We start from the raw sequence: 21,637 nt of genomic DNA on the forward strand, positions 1-21,637 counted from the left end.
CCTCGCTGGGCTTCTCAACCTTCTTTGTAAAATCATCCTCCTTCACCCAACTCAAGTGTTGAAGGCCCCCAGAGCTCAGTCCTTGGCCTCTTCTCTATCTACTATACTTGATTTACTCTAGACTCATAACTTTCAATGCCATCTGCATGGAAATAACTCCTAAATACATATCTCTAGCCTCATCCTACTCTTTGAGCTCCTCATACCCGTATTTCCATTTACCGACTTGACAGCTCCACTGAGACAGCTCACAGGAACCTCCCACTTACAAATTCATCATTCCTACCTACATATTGATCACTCCCTGTTGTGGCTGATGCTGCTGGTTATCCACCAACATCCTCTGTACTGTTCAGTGTTGAATAGAAGCACTTTCCAATTGTAGCTTGGCATTTCGCTCTCCAGCTGTTTCAATCAGGTGTGGTCATGTGGCTTGGCTCTGACCAGTGAGATGTCAACGGAAGTGATGCGTGCAGTTGGTGGCCCCAACATTGTGCTGGCTGGGGTGCAGTTGTGATGGCTGGAGCTGGAACAGCTAACTTGGATCCAAAGATAGAAACCTTTGTTTAGGGTGGCAAAGCTGTCCTATCAACCGTGGACTCTCTATGTATGGCTTATTATATGAGAGAGAAATGGTTTTATAGTCTTTGAGTCTCTATACTTTGGGACCATTTTGTATAGCAGCTTAGACTATACCCCCAATGAATCCCCCTCGTCTTCCCTATCTCAGTAAATGGTATCTTCATCTACCTAATTTTTTGAGTCAGAAACCTGTTGGTAATCCATCCTTCTTCTTCAGATCTATTTTATTAGTAAGTTCTGTTAATTGTATCAAAAAAATATATATCTCAAATCCATCCACAACCCAAATTTATGCATCGCTAATGCATTACCTCCTACTTTATCATGCCATTTTGGTTTGGAGCTCATACAACCCTTCTCTTAGCTGCAGCAAGCAACAGCTTTAAAAACTTAAGTGTATCTTATCATCTTCCTGTTTGAAACTTCTCAGCACCTTCTTATTTTACTAAGATAAAGCCTTGAGTCCTGAACTTCTCCCTCTATGGCCAGCTTTCTGCTTTCTTCCCCAACCTCATCCTGTGTCACTTTCTCCTTGCTCACCAGTCCTCAGCCACAGTGGCCTTCTTTCCATTTCAGTTCCTCAAACATCCAAGCTCTTTCCCACTCTGGGCCTTTGTGCATATGTTGTCTCTACTAGGAAAGTTCTTTCTTTTATTCTTTGTCCAGGTGGCAGCAAGTCATCCTGTAGGCATCAGCTTAACCCCCCTTCCTAGCTCTCCAATTGTATTTCATAACAACCTATTCTCTTTGTTGATAGTATATCATAATTTACAATTACATAATTTGTACATATAATTGTTTGTTATATATGTCCGTCTTCTGTTGGCTTAATGTCTGTCCTCTGTTTGTTTAGTGGCTGTCTTCCTCACTAGGCTGGAAACTCCCTGGAGACAGAGGCCATGTTGGTGTTCACCTCCATACATTCAGCATGATCATGGTGCCTTTCACGCAGTAGTTGCTCAGTAAATCTAATGCTTCCTGAAATGAAATAAGCAGGTAATGAATCTGATGAGAGCAGAGATTAAGGCATATTTATCTTGAAAAAATATGTAAAATGAATTTTAGTTGGAGAGAGACTGGTGTGTTAGTTTCCTAATGTTGCTGTAACAAATTGCCACAAACTGGGGGGCTTAAAACAACAAAAATATATTCTCTCATAGCTATGGGGGTCAGAAGGCTGAAATCAATGTGTCAGTGGGACCAGGTCTTTAGAGGAGGATCCTTCCTTCCCCCTTCTAGCTTCTAGTAGTTGCTAGCAATCGTTGGAGTTCCCTGGCTTTTGGCAGCCTCACTCCAATCCTGCCTCTGAGGACTGGTGAGCAAGGGGAAAGTGACACAGGATGAGGTTGGGGCATTCTTCCCGTGTGTGTCCTCTCAGTGTCTCTTCTCTTCTCACGAGGACAGCAGTCATATTGGATTTATGGCCTAACCTATTCCAATATGACCTCGTCTTGACTAATCACACCCACAAAGATCCTATTTCCAAGTAAGGTCACATTCTGAGGCTCCAGATAGACACAAGTTTTGGGGAGACACTATTCAACCTAGTATGCTGGAGGTGTAAGGAAACCCATTTGCACTATTCCAGGATGGAGGTGGAAAGGCCTGAACTAGGTTGTAGTGAGAATCAAGAAGAAAAGGTAAGACCAAGTAATGTTTTTTTTTAAATGAAAGTTTATTGGGGTGACAGTTGTTAGTAAAGTTACATAGATGTCAGGTGTACTATTCTGTAATACATCATCTGTGTATATCAAGGACCAAGTACTGTTTAAGAAATGATGAACCATAGAATTTTAGGGCTAGAAAATATCTTAAAGGCATTCCAGACTAGTGCTTCTCAAGTTAGGCTTCTTATACTTTCAAATGAGGTACCTCAGGGGTGGCCAGAAAGTAGGGGGCATAAGGAAGATTTTCTACCACAGAAAGTAGGGGGCATAAGGTCTGCTACCACTTGTTTAATCAGAGCAATTATAATTTTATTTCCTTTCCAAAACTAGTTTTACATGCTGGGTGTCCACATAAGATTTAGTTTAAAGATTGGTTTTGTTAAAATTTTCATCTAAATCTCTCATTTCACTGATCAGGAAATTGCAGTCAATTAAAGAACAAGGTAGTGATTCAGAAATAAATTGCAGTGTGGACTGTGGATTTAAGAACCTGGGGAGAAGGCAACTAGAGCAGTACAGGAAACTTTCATGAAAGAGGAGAGGTTTAAACCTAATGGCCTCCCTTGTGAAATACAATGGGAAAACAAAATTCAATTGTCTTTCTTCCTATAAACCACAATTTTTCTGGACAGAGACCTGGGTGTGGCCCTGTCCCTGGAGTGGAAGACACAGAACATGGTGGAAGGAGCCAGGAAATCTGGGTGTAATTCTGTCTTGCCCAGGTCACTGAGCAACAGACTGGACACAGGGATGCAGGAGAGGAAACACAGGTGGTATCCAGGTTTCACAAGCAAAGATGAGGAGGCAGGATGGCATGGCAATGGGAAAATATGGTCTGAACACAGGTCTAGTTAACACAAGATGCTTTTCTGTTTTGGACTTACTCGTTTTGAAGTGACTGTGGAAAACTAAGCCTTTGGCAAGTGAACCTGGAAGAATTAAGTCATTTCATGTGTCTATTTTGCAGACCCCATGTTTTTACCATTTTAATGATGGACAAGGTAGTGTCTCTTCTTTCACAGTGTCATTCCCAGAGTGCGTATTTTGGAATGCACATTGTAGAGGTTAAAGAAGCAGTGATCCGTGACTGGGACCATTTCCTCTCACCTGGACCACATACTCTCTGGCTAAGTGACTTTCCCAAATCTATTCAGGCCCATTTATTCTTCTCCACACTTCAGGCAGAATTATCATTTCAAAACACAAATCTAATCATGTTGCTTATCCCTGCTTTCAAACTTTTCATTGCTCTTAGAGCAAAGATCAAAGCCTTTGGTGCCTTATGAGCTGTTTCCATTCAGATAGATTTGACCCCTGCCTTGAATCCCTAGCGTCATCTGGCACCACTTCTCTCCTTGGGCTTGGAGATCTGGCCACACGGTATTAGTTTTACTGACTTCTTCCTGCCCCAGGGCCTTTGCTCATGTCCTTCATGCAGTCATGTTCTGCACCCCTTACCCTTTCCAAACACACTCATTCTTCAGGTGCTAGTGCAATTAGCACTTCTTAGGGACTCTTTCCCTGACCTAGGGCTAAGTCAGTTTAAGTCAAGTTCTTTCGTTTCTTTCAGAGCACTAAGCTCAGTTTATAAATATGCATTTATTTCCCTGGTTATTTAATGTTTAGCTCTCCTACTCTAGGTCCTTTTGAGCAGCGGCTATGTATGTTTTGCTCTGTTCAGCACCTAGCATGGTACCTGGCGTGTAATAATGGAATGAATGAATGAATAAAAGCCATAATTACAAATATTTGACTTCTTTAGATTCCAAATCCTTTAAAAAATTTTTTCAGTTACAGTTGACATTCAATATTATTTTGTATTAGTTTCAGGTATATATACAGCATTGTGGTTAGATATTTATATAATTTAAAAAGTGATCCCCCCAGATAAGTCTAGTACCCACCTGGTACCATACATAGTTATTACAATATAATTGACTATATTCCCTATGTTGTACTTTACATCCCCGTGACTATTTTGTAACTACCGATTTGTACTTCTTAATCCCTTCACCTTTTTTACCCAGTCCCTAAACCCCCTCCCTTCTGGCAACCATCAGTTTGTTATCTGTATCTACGTGTCTGTTTTCTGTTTTGTTTGTTTATTTTTCAGATTCCACATATAAGTGAAATCATGTGGTATTTGCCTTTCTCTTTCTGATTTATTTCACTTAGCATAATACTTTCTAGGTCCATCCATGTTGTTGTAAATGGTAAGATTTCATTCTTTTTTATGGCAAAGCAATATTCCACTGTATATATGTATCACATCATCTTTATCCAATTGTCTATTGATGGGCACTTAGGTTGCTTCCATATCTTGGCTATTGTAAATAGCTCTGCAGTGAACATAGGGTTGAATATATCTTTTCGGATTAGTGTTTTGGATTTCTTTGGGTAAACACCCAGAAGTGGAATTGCTGGGTCATAAAGTAGTACTATTTTTAATTTTTTGAGGAAACTCCACACTGCTTTCCACAGTGGCTGCACCAGTTTGCAATCCCACCAACAATGCATGAGGGTTCCCTTAGATTCCATATCTTAATGTTGCATTCAAAAGTACTTTTTAAAATTAATTAATGCAAAAGTTGTTTTTGCCTATAAGGGCATATCCCACTTTAACTACAATTTAAATCTTTGTTCCACTACATAAATATTCAGCAAGTGAAAGTTATATCAGGTATTAAAAATGCATTTCCTAAAAGACCTCGATTTTGGCTATGGAAGCACTTTCTGAGTGACATTCCTATGTTTTAAGAATAAAGAAATGTTTGAACTGACTTTCAGAGAGCTCTCTAGAGAACCAGGTTCCTATTTTACCTTTTGAAGTCTGCAACAGTCATGGAAGTGCTGCTCAGAACGTCCTTCAAGAAGGAACTTGCCTTGAGCCCAGTTAGCTGGCAGCCTCCAGGTGAGGGCCTTTAGGCCACACCTCAGCTTTCCAGCAGAGGCCACTATGTTGGCTCTTTCCAGGTGGTCCCCCCTCAATGATGGAGCAAGGTCAGAGTACCAGGCCCTGGCCATTTCTGCCTACTGCAGAACTTCTCTAACAGGTACCCTTTCCTCTGGAGCTTCCAGTTGGGTTGCTCAAGACTCTGTTGGGTCTGCTCTATGGTCTGAGACTCTTTGTTCCTACTCCTGTTTCCTCCCTAAGATCACAGTCTGAAGGCTTTCTCTTCCCAGTCCCCATCCTTCCCCTTTGAACTTTTAGGGCCTATACCCTCCAATAGACTTTTGGCACTCCTAACTCTCTCTCAGCATCTACTTCCCAAAAGATCCAACTGGCGTGCAGAGCTTTCAGTACTATAAGGATAGAAAATTGAAATGTTAGGATGATATTTATTTCGCTTTTTCCATTTTCATTTCCTCTCTCTGAAGATTTTTAGTAGTTCAATTTAGGCCTATTTCTGAAATGAAGAATAATTCCAGAAGAATAATAATTCCTTTGTTACTAGTCTGTAAACTTCATGAGACCTGAGGCTTTGTTACTGTCATATCCCAGCACTTACACATAGTAGGTGCTCAATGAGCATTTGTTGAATGGTTGAATATGTATCTTAAGAACCACTATTTTTTCTGTTAATATTAAATAGAAAAGACAAGAATAAAATATGCTCAAATAACATTTTAGATAGAAGCTGTATTATTTTTGCTAGGGCTGCTGTAATAAAGCACTACAGACTGGGGGGCTTATAAACACCAGAAATTTCTTTTCTCACAGTTCTGGAGGCTGAAAGTCTGAGATCAAGGTGTCAGCAGTTTTGATTTCTTCTGAGGTCTCTCCCTTCTTGGCTTGTAGATGGCTGTCTTCTCCCTGTGTCTTCACATGGTCTTCCCTCTGTGTGTCACTGTCATAGTTTCCTCTTCTTATAAGGACACCACTCATATTGGGTTAGGGACCACTCTGGAGACTTAATTTTAACTTAATCACCTCTTAAAAGACCCTATCTCCAAAATACAGTTACATTCTGAGGTAACGGGGGTTAGGGCTTCAACTGAAGAATATTTTGTGGGCTCCATTTAGCTCATCACAGAAGGCCATAAATCTATGTCAATAGGCAACTCATTGGCTTAAAGTGTTTTAACTTGTGTTTGATGCTAATGGAAGTAGAAACAAAATAATATGATAAATAAAAATTATATGAAATAAAGCAAAGAGTTAATACTCTTCCTCAAATGTTTAATTTGTAGCCCGAGAGTAATATAAGCATATTTAAAAAACAGATGATGAAGTATAAGACCAAAATTCCTTTGTAATTCCTGGGTGGACTGGTAGTGCTCAACCAAATAAATCATACATCATAAAAAAGAAACAAGTTACAACTAATAAGTGACCATATGCTTAAAACTACCATCAGAGATTTCCTTACCATGTGGATTTAAAAGCTAAATCAAACCAGATAATATCTGCATCATTAACACATATTTGTTGAAGAGAATTTGTATTTGTAGTAGGATAATTTGTTTCCCAGAATAACACAAATTATTAAATTTTTACTCGTTAAAATATTAATTCCATTTTAACCATAAAGACAATATTAATTTTTTCCTTTCTCATTCCTGTTGTTTAACTGATTTCTGAGCCTATCTTAAGTAATAAAAATAATGGACTTGTGGTAAACTCTCCACAAAAGTGAAGATTGGTCGTTTTCTGCTGGCATTTCCTACTTCAGAACCTTGCATTATGTGACATGCTATAAACCACCATTGTTGTGTGCTGCTGTATTTGGGGGACTTATTAGAATGAAGGAAGTTCTTCCCCAACATGACATTTCCTTTCTAATACAATACAAAAAATGGAGAATTTAGGGTTGACCACTTACACATTGTTCCCATTTCAGGCCCCACACTATTGCCGTCATGTATGAATGCCTAACTCTTTCAGAGATTTCCTTTAGGGTTTTCTAGTATGTTTACTTTCCTGTGGATTTTGAAAGACTTGACCTCTCTGGGAGAAGTCCTTTCAGAGACCACCGATCCATATCAACTCTACTAGAGCCTTAATGGGGCCAGCCCTCTAAGGATGATGCCATGGCTATGTATTGACTTGAAACAACTTCACTCACCATAAGCTCAGTCAGGTCTGTGACTGCCACACAGCCCTGAATTCTATTCTCTGGTACTTGTGGAATTCTCTTGAATGGTCTTCAGATCATGACCTTCAGTTAAGAAACACTGGACTGTATCCAAGACTCTACCTGGAATACAATGTTAAGATTCCGGGCGCTAGTAAATTCTATTACACTATTCTAAATACCTTGAGAGTAATATATATGTCTGTTTTTTTAAAAAAATTAATTTTATTGGGGAATATTGGGGGATAGTGTGTTTCTCCAGGGCCCATCAGCTCCAAGTAGTTGTCCTTCATTCTAGTTGTGGAGGGCACAGCTCAGCTCCAAGTCCAGTTGCCGTTTTCAATCTTTAGTTGCAGGGGGCGCAGCCCACCATCCCATGCAGGAATTGAACCAGCAACCTTGTTGTTGAGAGCTCACGCTCTAGCCAACTGAGCCATCCAGCCGCCCCTCTGGAAGCTCAGGGGCAGCTCTTCATCTTCAATCTAGTTGTGGAGGGTGCAGCTCACTGGCCCATGTGGGAATTGAACCAGCAACCTTGTTGTTCAGAGCTTGCACTCTAACCAACTGAGCCATCCAGCCGCCCTATGTCTGATTTTTTTAAAACATTGAACTGTTAAAATATAAACTGAGGCATATTAAAATTTTTAAGAGTATAGTTGAGCAAAAATCAATTGGAATTGGGCAGTGCCAAACCAGAAGTGGTTAGGAATGCTCGTTGGCAGGAGCCAGGGGAAAGGCTGACACAGAAAAGGTACTAAGCAAAGGAAGGAAATTGCTTGATTGCCCATACCATGAAGCCTAGTTGTCCTTAGTGTTTCTGATTTTGTTGCCTTGAGGCGTGTACAGGTTTTGATTTTGGTTTGCTTATGTAGACTGCCAGAGCATTAGATAGCGATAATGGCTTCCTGCTTTAATTAATTTAACACTGCAAATGTCTAGTTCAGTTTAATAATAATTTTTTTTTTAGCACCTACTTGGGCCCTGAGCTTTTTAAAATAAAAAGGAAAGGAAACACTGAGTTCCTCTCTTGGAGTGTTTATAGCCTAGGAAGAAACTTGTATATTTTTTCCTCCCTGCCCTACATCTTCTAAAATAAACTAATTATCTATTTATTATTCATTATAGTGAGTTTGGAAAATACAGGTAAATCAGCCTGTATTTAAAATCAGCCCAACCGCCTATGACTTAACTACTGCTTAATTTATTTTTTATATGCAAATACTTAAAAAAATTTATAATCAGATAGTATGCACAGTTTTTTTTCTTTTTTTTTAGTTTATTGGGGTGACAATTGCTAGTAAAATTACATAGATTTCAGGTGTACAATTCTGTATTACATCATCTATAAATCCCATTGTGTGTTCATCACCCAGAGTCAGTTCTCCTTCCTTCACCATATATTTGATCCCCCTTGCCCTCATCTCCCACACTTACCCTCTGGTAACCACTAAACTATTGTCTGTGTCTATGAGTTTTTGTTTCTCATTTGTTTGTCTTGTTCTTTTGTTGTTTTTGGTTTATATACCACATATCAGTGAAATCATATGGTTCTCTGCTTTTTCTGTCTGACTTATTTCACTTAGCATTATACACTCAAGATCCATCCATGTTGTCACAAATGTTCCTATATCATCTTTTCTTACCGCCGAATAGTATTCCATTGTGTATATATACCACAACTTCTTTATCCATTCATCTATCGAAGGACATTTTGGTTGTTTCCATGTCTTGGCCACCGTAAACAAAGCTGCAATGAACATAGGAGCACACGTGTCTTTATGGATAAATGTTTTCAGATTTTTTGATAGATACTATGCACAGTTTTGTAACCCATTTGTTTCAGTTCACACCTCAGAAACATTTCCCAGTAGCCTTTGTAAATATCATTTAAAAAACCAGATGATATTCCCCTCTGTAGATTCACCAGTTTCCTTAATTCTCATTTTGCTGTGGATACTTAGGGCAATTTCCTGTCTTTTGCTATTCTAAATGCAAAATTCAACTTCATGCACAAAACATTTTTAATATTTAGGATTGTTTCCACTAAGAAGTGGTCCTTCTGTGTCCAAAGTGATGAGCATCAAAGCTTCCAGGGAATTTGTCAGTGGCTTTGAAAGGAGGGACTTGCCCCTCTTACACCTGCCCAGCAGTGCTTGGTGATGCCTGCTCACCACAGCATCACTGTGTCCTTGCTCTCGGGATATTGTGACTTGGAAAATGTTTGCTAGTGTGACAAGTGAGAAGCAGTGTGTTGTTTTGATTTTTATTTATTTGGTTGCCAGTGAGGTTGACTATTTCCTCATAGTTTTGTTTATCAGTTTTATTTCCTCTTTTATGAATGGGCACTTTGTGTCCTTTTCCATTTTGTTTATTATTTCTCCCACATCTCTCTTCTTTTCCACTCCATACTGATAGGATTTGGGCTCAGCCACAAATTTTTTCCGGGGCTACTTCAGCCCATGTAGCTTGTCTTCCTTTACACTGGACCATGGTGACTGAGTATGTAGTCGTTTTTGTACTGTCATACAGATATAACAGAAAACCTACTTTAACACAGAAAGCATTTGACATTTTCTTCAGCTTCTTCTCGTGTCTTCTCATCAGCGACAGAAGTTAGGCTCCTCACCTTGGGAAGAATGTTCTATAAAGTAATGAAGTTTACTGAGAGATGTTTTTGGTAAGAGACATAATCTGGCAGCTCCTTGGAGATTAATTCTGACATTCCCATGAGTCACCTGAAGTCTAAAAGGGAATAACAGAATTATCCTCATTCCCCCCAAAGCTGAGGTCAGGTCCAAAAATGCTTTCTGCACCATTGATTTTTCTTGAGTTTTTGTGGCTCAGCTTGTGGCTGTGAAACACTATTCATCGCCTTGGATTATGGCTTTTCCTTTTGTCCTATTTACTGACTGTCTGGGGAGTCGCTGCCAAAAGTTGTGACTGGTGATTATCACTTTGGAGGAACAAAGCTCATGTGGCTCAAGGCTGAGGAAGATTAGTCAGTGTGCCTCAACAACTTTTATTAGTGAGCTGTTGTTATTCTAGCTACAGGGAGCTATAAGAGGAGATGTCACCATCACCCAAATTGCACTCTGGGAGATGGGAGTGATAGAGCACAAAGCAACTCTCTTATCCCTTCTTCCCAAAATAATAGACCCAGTAAAATGGCAGGATCTTGCCAACCAGTATGGCACAAACCCATATTGAGGTCTTGCCTCCTTTTGTGAATGGTAAAATGCTTTATAAGTGACAAGCGTCATAGTTTTGCAAATAGGTGAAGATCACCGGTTCACTGAGGCTTTGGTGCTGTAAGCTTAAAGAGTAAACTTTCCTATATTTAGAGTTTCACGTATTCACATGTTTGTTGAATTTCTACTATATTTTAAGCATCGTCTAGACCACGGGTTAGCAAACTACAGCCTGCAGATTAGATTTGACCCACCACCTGTTTTTCATAGTCCGGGAGCAAAGAATGGTTTTTACATTTTAATAAAATGGTTGAAGATATGAAAGAAGACTAATATTTTGTGATATGTGAAAATTATATGAAATTCAAATTTCAGTGTCCACAAATAAAGTTTTATTAGAACACAACCACACTCAATCATTTGTGTATTGTCTCTGGATGCTTTCCTACTACAATGGCAAAGTTGAGTAGTTGTATGGCCCACTGAGCCTAAAACATTTACTATGTGGCCTTTTATAGAAAAAGCTTTTGAACCCTGTTCTAGACACTGGAAATACAGCTGTAAATAAGGTAGACATAGTCCTGGCATTCTTAGAGCTTACATCCACGTATAATATTACTTTAAAGATGGCCCCAGTGGGACTCACCCTTGATCCTGGCTTTATAAACATCAGATTCTAACCAACTGAGTTAACCTTGTATAATTTTATCCAACATTGGCACAACCTTAAGGAATCTGATTGTTTCTTCATCAAATCAAATCAAATCTATTAATCAGCTATGTTAGTCTGCAAAGGTCTCTGCACTTAAGACATTAAACTAGTTGGGGAGCAAAATTTATTTAAAAATGAAAAAAAGAATGATGGTAATGACACACCCAATAGCGGCTTTAAGCTTCTCAAAAGACTTTTATTTGTGCTAGCGTCCATGCTGCACACGTCATGTGCTAAGAATTTAGGATGGGAACACTCACTTTGGACTGATAGAGAACGAGTAGGCTTCCCAGAGGAAGTAGGATGCAGCCTGAAATGATGGTCTGAATTTCCTCCTTCAACCCCAGGGACCTAACGAGTCGTCTGCTGTGGACAGAAGGCCGAGAAACTGCCTTTAGGGCCCTTTCCCATATTCAACGGGTTGGCAGACTACCTGCTCTTTTTCTCATAAACAGACAGCTTTCCTTGAGCTGGTGAAACAGGAAGACCGAGCTTGGGAGCTTCTCACTCGACTTGTGAGGTGGGCAGGAATCTGCTCTCCCCTAAATAGGGAATCAGTAGAAGAAAGGCTGTGGGGGTATTAAATAACAGAAAAATTGGGTCGGCAGCTGGAAACTTCGATGTTTTTTTTTTTAACTGTAGGAAGTTGGAAAGTCTGAGAGTCCTTTAGTTAATTTTCCAGCATGTCTAGAACACCAAAGGATACATCTTTCACCATACTGTGAACAATTTTCATACGTGCCTGGCCAGGGTTTTCAGAAATGGTTCAATGGAAGAATGTCCGAAAGAATGAAGAAAGTCAAGTCACACACAAACATTAATCAAAACTCTTACAGCATGGTGTGGTCTCAGGAATAGAAATATATGGGTGTTCATTCATTTGCACATTCAATACTTACTAAGCTCCTATTCTGTTCCAGGCATTGAAACACATTTATTTTCATGACTAATAATGAAAATATTTCTAAAATGTCAGTGTCTTCTTTGTTGCTTTCAAAAGTACATTCAGGAGACTGTCCAGTATTGAACTCTGAAGAGAATCAAAGAGCATGGAGGAACTTTTTGACCTCATGGCTATTATTCTGGCTAACATCATAGAAAATAATAAAGTTACTGTAGTACTTAAGAAGACACAATCTCGTGTCGGACTGCCTGGGTTCAAATCCAGGCTTTACTACTCATGAAACATGTGACGTTGGATAAATTATGCCTCAGTCTCTCTATCTGTAAAACAGACAAAAAAAGTAATAACTACTGTATAGAGTATTGTGAAGATTCAAATAATAAAAGTACCTTGGCATGTAGGAAGCCCTCAAAGTGAGTGGTAACTGTTTTTGTTAAAGGACTCTACCTAGAAAAGATAGAAAAGTTTGGATTGAATATATTGAGAACTTGAGGACATGCCCCAGAACTTGGTGGTTCTGTTTTAGTGCCATTTAATATTATACATATGGAAAGAGCATAACCCCTTTATTTATAGTTTAACTTCTTTGACTGTGTCTTTGCCTGAAAATGGAGATAGTAATATTAGCTGATGGGAATCTTATAAGGATCACAGGTATGAGCGTGCCTGGAATTTAGTGAGTTCTCAAAAAATATTACTTTACTTCTGACTAAGTCAAATATGAGGAAGTAATTCCTTTTAATTAAGAGTGTTGATGAGTTGGGTTCTAGTTAATTGAACTGTAATATGTAAATAAATTTAATCATGGACCTGCTCTGCCAGATAAACACCCAGCACCTGGTATGGTTTGGTTGAGCACCTTTATTTGTTTGATTTTGAAAAAGTCTGTAGCTTCTGCAGCTTCTCAACATTGTGGATCCCGCAACTCAGGCTTTAAGCAGTTTGCATTTTCAGTTGAAAGAAGGATTTTCCAGAAGGTTTTAGAAGATTTTAATTGTTGAACTTAATAGGATTGATTTAAATTAATCCAAGCCAGTTGCAGACAATGGAACAATGGGCTGGTACCTCATCATTCCTTGTTTATTTTTTAAATAAAATGAGAAAAATGGGAAGTGTTCCAAACTGAGTCACAGGCTGTGGTGAGGATTAAATGAGTAAACATGATGGTCTTTAGGGAGACAGATTGGGTGGGAACTAGAGAATCCTTAGCAGCCATCCTTTACCATTTATTTCCCTTTGTGGGATATCTTCCTAGCATAGCATGAGAGAAGAAAACAAGCAGAAAGACATGTGCATTATGGCAAAGTAATCTTGAAATAAGGGAGGAAGAGACTTGTGTGAGCTGAGTAAGGTGGGAGTAAGAATGCATTCCAATGAGTAAAGGAGGCTAAAGGGAAACCTTGGAACCTTGTCCAATGATCATTTCATGGAATTATACTGGTTGGATATATTGTTATTTTGATCATTATTACCACCCTATTGCCCTCCCCTTAAAAAAAAAATTCTCAATCTCAAACACTATTGACACTTTGGGCTGGATAATTGTTGTGGGGGCCTGTCCTGTATCTTCTATAGGATGTTTAGCAGCATCTCTGGTGCCTCACCCCCCGCCCCCAGATGCCAGTAGCACCTCACCCCACCCCCAAAGGTAACTCAAAATGTTTCCAGACCTTACCAAATGTTCTCTGGGGGCCAAAGGCACCCCCAATTGAGAAGTACTGCTTTGAAAAGATTTGTTCCAACTACTTTATGGGCCCGTGAGGCTCCAACATCCCTTTTAGGCTGTGTTCATGGGAAGGTCATTCCCCCAGCTAACTTTTGGATCTCTCCAGCACTGACTGGAAGCCAAATGGAAACCTCAAAGCAGGTTGGGTAAATCCCTACTACGCCAGGTTGCAATGCTGCATTCCAAAGTGTTGGAGGATGCCTAGATTATTTTCTAAGGCAATGTGAATTTTGTCTCCAGTGGTCCCTGTCCCTCCTAAGTGAATATTACATGGCAATAATGACAACTCAATTCTGTTTGTGGAGCCTTTATTTACTATGTGACGATGATAAGCTAGGAGGAAGTCATACTTAGTTAAATTATTAAAATAAAGCCTATAGGTTTTCCTCTTAAAAGAGAACCCCAGAATTATTTTAATATAGGCATAACCACAAAAGGAAGCCTCCAGTAAGAGGAGGTGAATTGCCAAGTGGCATTTTAGGAAAATAAAGGCTTTGCAAGATAAAAAACCAAAACATCTATTTTCCTTTCTCGTTATAAGCTTAACGGTATTCATATTTCAGATGTCATATTTATGCCATCATTGGCAGCATGCATACAATTTAAATATTTTAGCTTCTATTATACAACTGGATCTACATTACTGACCTGGAAGGGCCCCATTCATAAAGGACGAGGAATGGGAACAATCAGTTACTGCGTGCAGGCCTGGCCTGCAGACTGGGTTTCCCAGCATTGCCGGACAAACCACAACGCAGGGAAAGCTTTGGAGCCATTTGGAACATGTCAGAGTTGGGACAGAGAATGATGGCGGGGTGGGGGTGAGGGGGATCCTTTCGGGGCAGGGAGAGAGCCAAGGCTTTTTTTCTTTTTGAAAAAGAGATATCCCACCTTTGATCCAAGGGAGAATGAAATATCCATTAAGACTGGTGACACAGGGAATTTTGTTTCGCCTTGGTTCCTTTTGTTGTGACTCCAGGGCAGAGCACAGGAATCTGGGGTGACGAGGTTTCAAGCCAAGACGAGAAAAAAAAAGAATTCCTTCCAAGGATTTCTTCTATTGTCTCCTCAAGAATAAATATTTATAGAGAAAGTTCAAGTGAAGGCTTTTACAATGTTCATGGCTTTAAGACTAAGCCTTTGAAAGAGGACATGCAAAACTATGCTTAAATGAAGGGTGATCCAATTAGGCTTCCCAGAGAAAACCAAGAAACCTCAAGATAATTTCCTATCTAAAATCTAATTGTGTTCTCAAGTGGAATAGGAATACCACTCTGAATTATCCCAGATCCATAGACTGCAGCAAAAATGTACAGACAAATTGGATTCTATTTTAAGTAATTAAGTTATTTCCCTTCACAGGATCTATAATTTGCCTTCAACAAATGTGATTTGCCTCTGAAAGATAAGACATTGCAATTTTTCCTCCAAAGTGGATTTTCTGTGCCAGAAACAATTATGAAAAGTAGACCAAATATTGCCTTAATTATATCCTGGTTATCTTTGAATGCATGCCTTGGGTGCCCTGTTTGTTCTGAGATAGGTATGGCTTCGAGTTTAGAAATTCTCTTTAAGTGGAGACTATAGCTGAAATTTACTCAAGAGCCTGGGGCTTACACAATGGCTGTGTAAACAGCTATGAGTGATGTTACATAAGACTCGAAAATCTTGTGCAAAATCTGAGCAATAAGGAGCTTGCTTCAGTGGACCTTTCTTCTGAGCTCTGAAAGCACCAATTTAACTTTTATTTGCTTGGCTGAACCTTTGAGGTGCTAGGTGTTGCAATAGCTTAAGTGTTGATATTTGCATAAAAGATATTGTAAGAGGAGTATTTTGGGCATGGTTAATTTTATGAAGAAAACATTCACTTTTGGCTTTATTTTCAATAACAGTTCAGTTGACTTATGACCAGGTGTTCTGGGTGATAATAGTGGGTAATAGGTAAGAGAAAGGGATGGAATGAATGAAAATTAGCTCCTGGTATGTCCCCTTGAAAAGTGCAAGTTATGGAAAGTCTCTGAACCTCAGTTCCCTTCAGCTTCCCCTCAGTGAAAAAGGGAGTGATGCTATCTACATTGAGAGGATTAGATGAGAAAAATATACAACAAGCATACAATGCCTGGCACGTACAGACCTGGATTATACAAGGAATAGTGGTAGTAAAATCTAACATCGTATTGCTTACTTTTTCTTTTTTATGCACATTTATCCTTCAGAAAAGATTATCTTTCACAGGAATAGGTAGGTACTGGCTGGACATTTCTAAATTTCTATGAGTTAAAAGTGGTTAAGACTTCAGATTTGGAAGTTACCTGATTTGAAATACTGGCTGTGTTACTTACCAAATGCCCTTGACTAAGTCACCTCAGCTTTCAGTGCTTTGCTTTCCTGCTCTATAACATGCAAGTAATAATAGAAACAGAACCTGTCTAAGAGTTGTGACTAGTAAAATATTACAACTAATATACCTAGGACAATACCTGGCATGCCATACATATACTTATTATTGTTATTTTTGACTTCTGCCAGCCAAAGGAATGTCAGAAGAAATCAGAGCAACACTAAGTAAGTTTTTCAGGCCTTTTATTAACAACTTAATACAAGACTGTACATTGCATGTGCTGAAATCACCCCACTCCTCAAAACTGAAAAAAATAGCATTTCTATACCACTTCAAGTTTTGGTTCTAAGTGCTATCTTCTACAGCCAAAATCACATAGTGTAACCAAACAACTTAAGAACAGGAAAAATAAAATGTTCTACTGGAATGAAGAGATTATTTATGCACAAACAGCTGAGGATCATTGCTAGCTTAAGTGATTCACTACACGTAATTCTGGAATGTTCAGTTCCCTTTTCTATAGTCCGAGACATATATCAACTAAAAACTTGGCCACAGGTCCTGCCTAGACACACATCAACATGAAACAAAAAAATATTTATATAAATAAATCAAACCACAAAAACTAAAGAAACACAAGAAAAAACTCCAATAGTCAATAAAAACTGTACAGTATCGGTCAGTCTTTTATATCTGAAAAAAATGTGTAACTTAAAAAAAAAGTTCAATGTATAAAAGTCTTTTATATCAGTGTTAGCTGGAGTGAAAACTTGAAGACTCAGATTCAGTTGAAACCGAAGAATGTCCACCCCGCTTTCCCTTGGAGAGGATCTTAAGGCTGGATCCTCTGCTCACAGAGGTGAGTGCGTGCTGGGCTGAGGTTTTAAATTTGGCTCCAAGGAAGGCATACAGGATGGGATTCAGGCAACAGTGGAAAAAGGCGAGGGCCTCGGTGATGGAAATCCACTTGTGCACAGTGCTCTCAAACTCACATCCTTGCTTGATGATTTCCAGGAGGATGAAGGAGTCGATGCTGATGCCAATGTAGTAAGGTAGCCAGCAGGCAAAGAAAGTCAGGATGAGGATAACTGTGGTTTTGAGGGCCTTGCGCTTCTGGTAGCCCTTGGAGTGGGACAGCTTGGAGATAATAATGCAATAGCACGATAGGATGACGATGCCCGGCAGGATAAGGCCAACCAAGATGTGCTGAAACTGGAACACCACCAACCACACGTCATTGGGGTAGAAGCGGTCACATATATACCTGTCTTCCCCATCTTTGACGTTGGCAAAGATGAAATCGGGAATAGCCAACAGGAGTGCAGGTATCCAGACGCCAACATAGACCACTTTTTCAGCCAACAGCTTCCTGGGCCTCTGACTATTGGTGGCATGGACAATGGCCAGGTACCGATCTAGACTGATGAAGGCCAGGATGAGGACACTGCTGTAGAGGTTGACTGTGTAGATGACATGGACAGCCTTGCACAGGAATTTCCCAAAGTACCAGTCTGCCACAGCGTCAACTGCCCAGAAGGGAAGTGTGAGGACAAAGAGGAGGTCTGCCACCGACAGATGCAGTCTGTACTTGTCCGTCATGCTTCTCAGTTTCTTCTGGTAACCCATGACCAGGATGACCAATCCATTGCCCACTATGCCAGTCAAGAAGATGATGGAGTACACAGTGGGCAGAAAGATACGGTTGAAATGGGCATTTTCCTCCCGGAAGCAGGGTTCCTTCATGGAATCATAGTCGCCTGAGCCCAAATCCTCCTCTGTGTAGTTATCCGATGGGTACATCTGCAAAAGAGGCAAGGGACAGACATTCACTTTCAAGTTCAGCAGGCATTTGCCAAGTTCAAAAAAATATTTACGGTATTTTAAAAAAGCAATTTAAAAGACCCAACTCCACCCAACCTTCTTCAGGAAATTCTGCTCCCACTGAAGTACTGAGGGAAGGGCACAAGAAAATTATTCTAGAATCCTATAACTCTCCTCCCCATCTTTCCCCCATAGTCACTTCATTATCTCTCTCTTTAGTGGAACCAATGACAACATTCTTTTTTAGAACAAAAGCGCAAGGAGATTCTCAGGGTTTCAAAGTTACATTTTTGCTAACTCTTCTGCCCGCGCACTAGGAAGAAAAAAACGTTGGGAGGGAAAAAAAAAAACCCCAAACCAAAACACAAAGAGGCCACTCCTAGGCGGCGTGGGGGTGGGGGGGAGCTGGGTGTATAATCTCGTGTTCTGAGGCGCTGGGATTAACTTTCTACGTGAAAATTCTCCAGGACAGGGAAGAGGGTTTGAGGAAAGAACAAGCGGTGAGGGGGTTAGAGAGGAGGCAGGTGGCAGGGGTGTCCCAAAGATTCTTATTCTCCTAAGGCACAAAACATTGTTTTTCCCCACGTTTCTCGCTGGTCTAAACACAAACAATTCTGCACTCCAAGCAACACGTAGTAGGGAAGAAGACAGACTTAAAGCAAAGGACCTTTGATGCTTGTGAGTATGGGCGGGAGTGTCAAAAGTGGGTTCCCCTTCTCGGCCCTCCCCACCCAGCTAGCGCTCCTCAGGGGAATGCGTCTTTTCCCACACCCTTGTTTATCACTTCGCGCGTTGTGGATGTTAGGGAGAGCCTCATTTTCCTGGGAGGGGAAGGTCATGGGGTCTGCACCCGTGGTCTTAGCCCCAAGTTTCATTTCCTCACTCTCCAGGGTCGCTTTCCACGTCGCTACTGATCCAGCTAAAGGGGTCGTAGGTCTGCAGCTAGAAGCATCCAGGCGGAGGGCGCGCTGGGGGCCGGGTGGTCCGGCTCCGAGAGCCCTGCGGCTGCCCACCACGCCCACTCTCACCGCCAGTGTGCAGCGGCTCCCTGGGTTCCGCCGCGCCGCGCGCGCCTTTGAATTGCGCGCTGCTGGAGGAAACGAAAAGCCTCCCTAGTAAGGGGTTTTCAAAAGCCTCCAGGAAACCACTGACGGTTAAACGGCGCAATTGGGCTCGGTGACAGCCAAACGGTCTTTGCACTTGCACCTGCCCGTCTGCGCCGCGGCGACCCGCAGCCCAGGTGCCCTCCCAGCCCTTCACTCCACCCCAATCCCCACCGCGCACATCTCGGGGTGGGGTGCTGCTGCTCGACGACTGCTTATATGCCTTCGACCTCTGCATGATCCCAAACTCCCGAACGGGGCCCACCCACTAGCTGCGCTACGGATGCCCCAAAGCCCGCGAGGTCTCGCTCCCTGGATCCCAAAGGGCGCGCGGGCTGCTCCCGTCCACCTCTTAGCTGCGGCCAACTCTCAGACCCCTCAGGCGAGCGACAAGGTTGGTCCGCCCGCCTTTCCCTCCCTCCGCTCACTGTGCCCGGGTTTTGCACAGCTCCCGAGGCAGCGCAGAATTTAGCTAACACGCGCCCAACCGCAAGAGTGGTTTCCAGGCGCCTTTGCTCGAAGTTAACCCGGGGCGCAGTCTTACTCTGGGAACTCAGTCCTGGGCGCTGCCCTCCACTTCTAAATTCAGATCTCACGTAATTCGCACTAAAGAAATCCCTGCGACCCTGAGAAAGAGACCTGTAGTCTGAGTCTTGGGGCCGCGCGCTTTCTCTACACTTGTGCACACAATGTTATGTTTGCAAACAGCGTGCAAGCCCGGCGCGCGCGCAGAACTCAAGGGGGAGACACATGCAGCCGCCTAAACAGTCGTTCCAATCTTTTCTCTGCTTAGACAGAAAAAGATTCCAATCCTACCCTTCCTCCTCCCACGTAAACTTCTTTTCATGTCCCTTCTCCAGGACACCCGCACGTCCAATGTTTTGGTTGCCCGCTCCGATAGGGGTTGCGCTCTAAGTTCAAGTGTCTGTACATTTAAGAAAAAGCAGGTTGAAACTGGACTTACGTGGATCCCGTCCATGGTAATCGCTTGCTCTCCAGCCGCGGTGGCTACCGGAGCACCCAAATCCTCAGGGTCACTTTGCTACCTGCTGCCACAGCCAAACAGACTGAAGTTTCTGGCCGAAGCCGGACTTTTTATAAAACACGATCGGCGGGCGGCGCATGCGCTGCACGGGTGGGCGGGCGGGGCTGGGAGGAGGAACGCGGGCGTAGAGGGGTAGACGATTCAGAGTAGGGCGCAAGGGAGGGGCGAGGGGTAAGAACACCGGCGGCCCGGGTAGAGTTAGCCTGGAAAGCCCCTAACCCGTGCTTGTTTTTCTTGTTGTCACCCCTTGAGTCTCCAGCTGGGGAGGGCACCCCGGAGGCATCCTCCAACTTGGGTTGCCCTTGGAGGGAGCTGGGAAGCTCGGACGACCATCGTGTCCGTTTGTGGCTCATGTGCCTGAAATTCCAGACCCGAGAATGCTACTAACTGAGACACTGAACCCGGAGAAAAGTGACTTGCCCGGGTAACCCAACCAGTAGGCGGCAATGCTGATAGTGGGTCTAGCTTGACTCCATTCCCTGCTCTTAGAGCAGATGCGGTCCATTCAGAAAATAAGTGACAGACGTTTTTTCAAAGCACAACTGTACACGAGTATTACTGTACATCCACACCCACAGTAATAGTACCAAGGTCAGATGTAGACAATCAAGAAACACGTTCAGAAGAAAGGATGATTTGTCATAATTCTGGTGGGAGACTGTGATAAAGAAGTAGATGTGTATTCCTGGGTAACCAATTCGGGAATAGAATATATATATATATATATATATATATATATATATATATATACACACACACACACACACATATACATATATTTCTCTTATAATAAAGCATATAATATATATGATACATATGATACATATATATGTATATAAATTTATTTATTATACATTTATTATAAGAGAAATTTAGCGAATAGTACTTTTTGTAATAGATCACAAAGTATTTGCACAGACTCATTCATTCTCACACCATGTGGGTGTTATTACAGAGATGCATTTAGTCAACACATATTTACTGAGGGCCGACTGCATGCCAAGTACTGTTCCAGGAGCTGGGGAAACAGGGGTGCCCCCAAGCGGAGAAAACAGGCTGCAGGCCTTCAGCGATGAAATGCGGGGGCTGGACCTGGATTCAAAGTCGGGCCTGAACCCAGATCTTCGGGTCCCCGGTCCGGAGTTTTTCACTACTCTGTGCAGAGCACAAGCGTTAGTACGAGAAGAAATTAAATTGAAGACATGGGCGGGGTGGAATGGGCGTTGGGACTGGACCGTTAAAGGAGTCTCAGACAGGCTGGGGTTTGTATTGGGTGCCACTTCCCGCGGAGCCTGGGTGGAGCCGGAGAGAGAGTGAGGGGCGTGGTCGAGAAATGGTGCACATGCAAGAGCAGTGACCACAGCTGTGACTGCAGGGACCGAGGTGCGAACTTTAGCCGCAGAAAGCGATGATTGTTCTGCGACGTGGACCCCAGATCCTCCACCCCAGGACGGTCTCAAGAAGAGGACTTGT

The 21,637-nt window shown here is 41.8% G+C and overlaps 1 protein-coding gene across 1 annotated transcript; it reads right to left on the reverse strand.

The window, feature by feature from the left end:
- Positions 1-16,420: 16,420 nt before the first annotated feature.
- Positions 16,421-20,242, reverse strand: CXCR4 (C-X-C motif chemokine receptor 4). The gene is made up of 2 exons (XM_019731163.3): positions 20,084-20,242; positions 16,421-17,995 (listed from the first exon to the last, which is right to left on the reverse strand). The coding sequence occupies exons 1-2, from the start codon at positions 20,096-20,098 to the stop codon at positions 16,949-16,951; spliced, it is 1,062 nt and encodes a 353-aa protein (XP_019586722.1). The 5' UTR covers positions 20,099-20,242; the 3' UTR covers positions 16,421-16,948.
- Positions 20,243-21,637: the final 1,395 nt, after the last annotated feature.

The sequence above is a fragment of the Rhinolophus sinicus genome, chromosome 17, assembly GCF_057876585.1.
Source record: "Rhinolophus sinicus isolate RSI-liver-muscle chromosome 17, RSI-T2T, whole genome shotgun sequence".
NCBI lineage: Eukaryota > Metazoa > Chordata > Mammalia > Chiroptera > Rhinolophidae > Rhinolophus > Rhinolophus sinicus.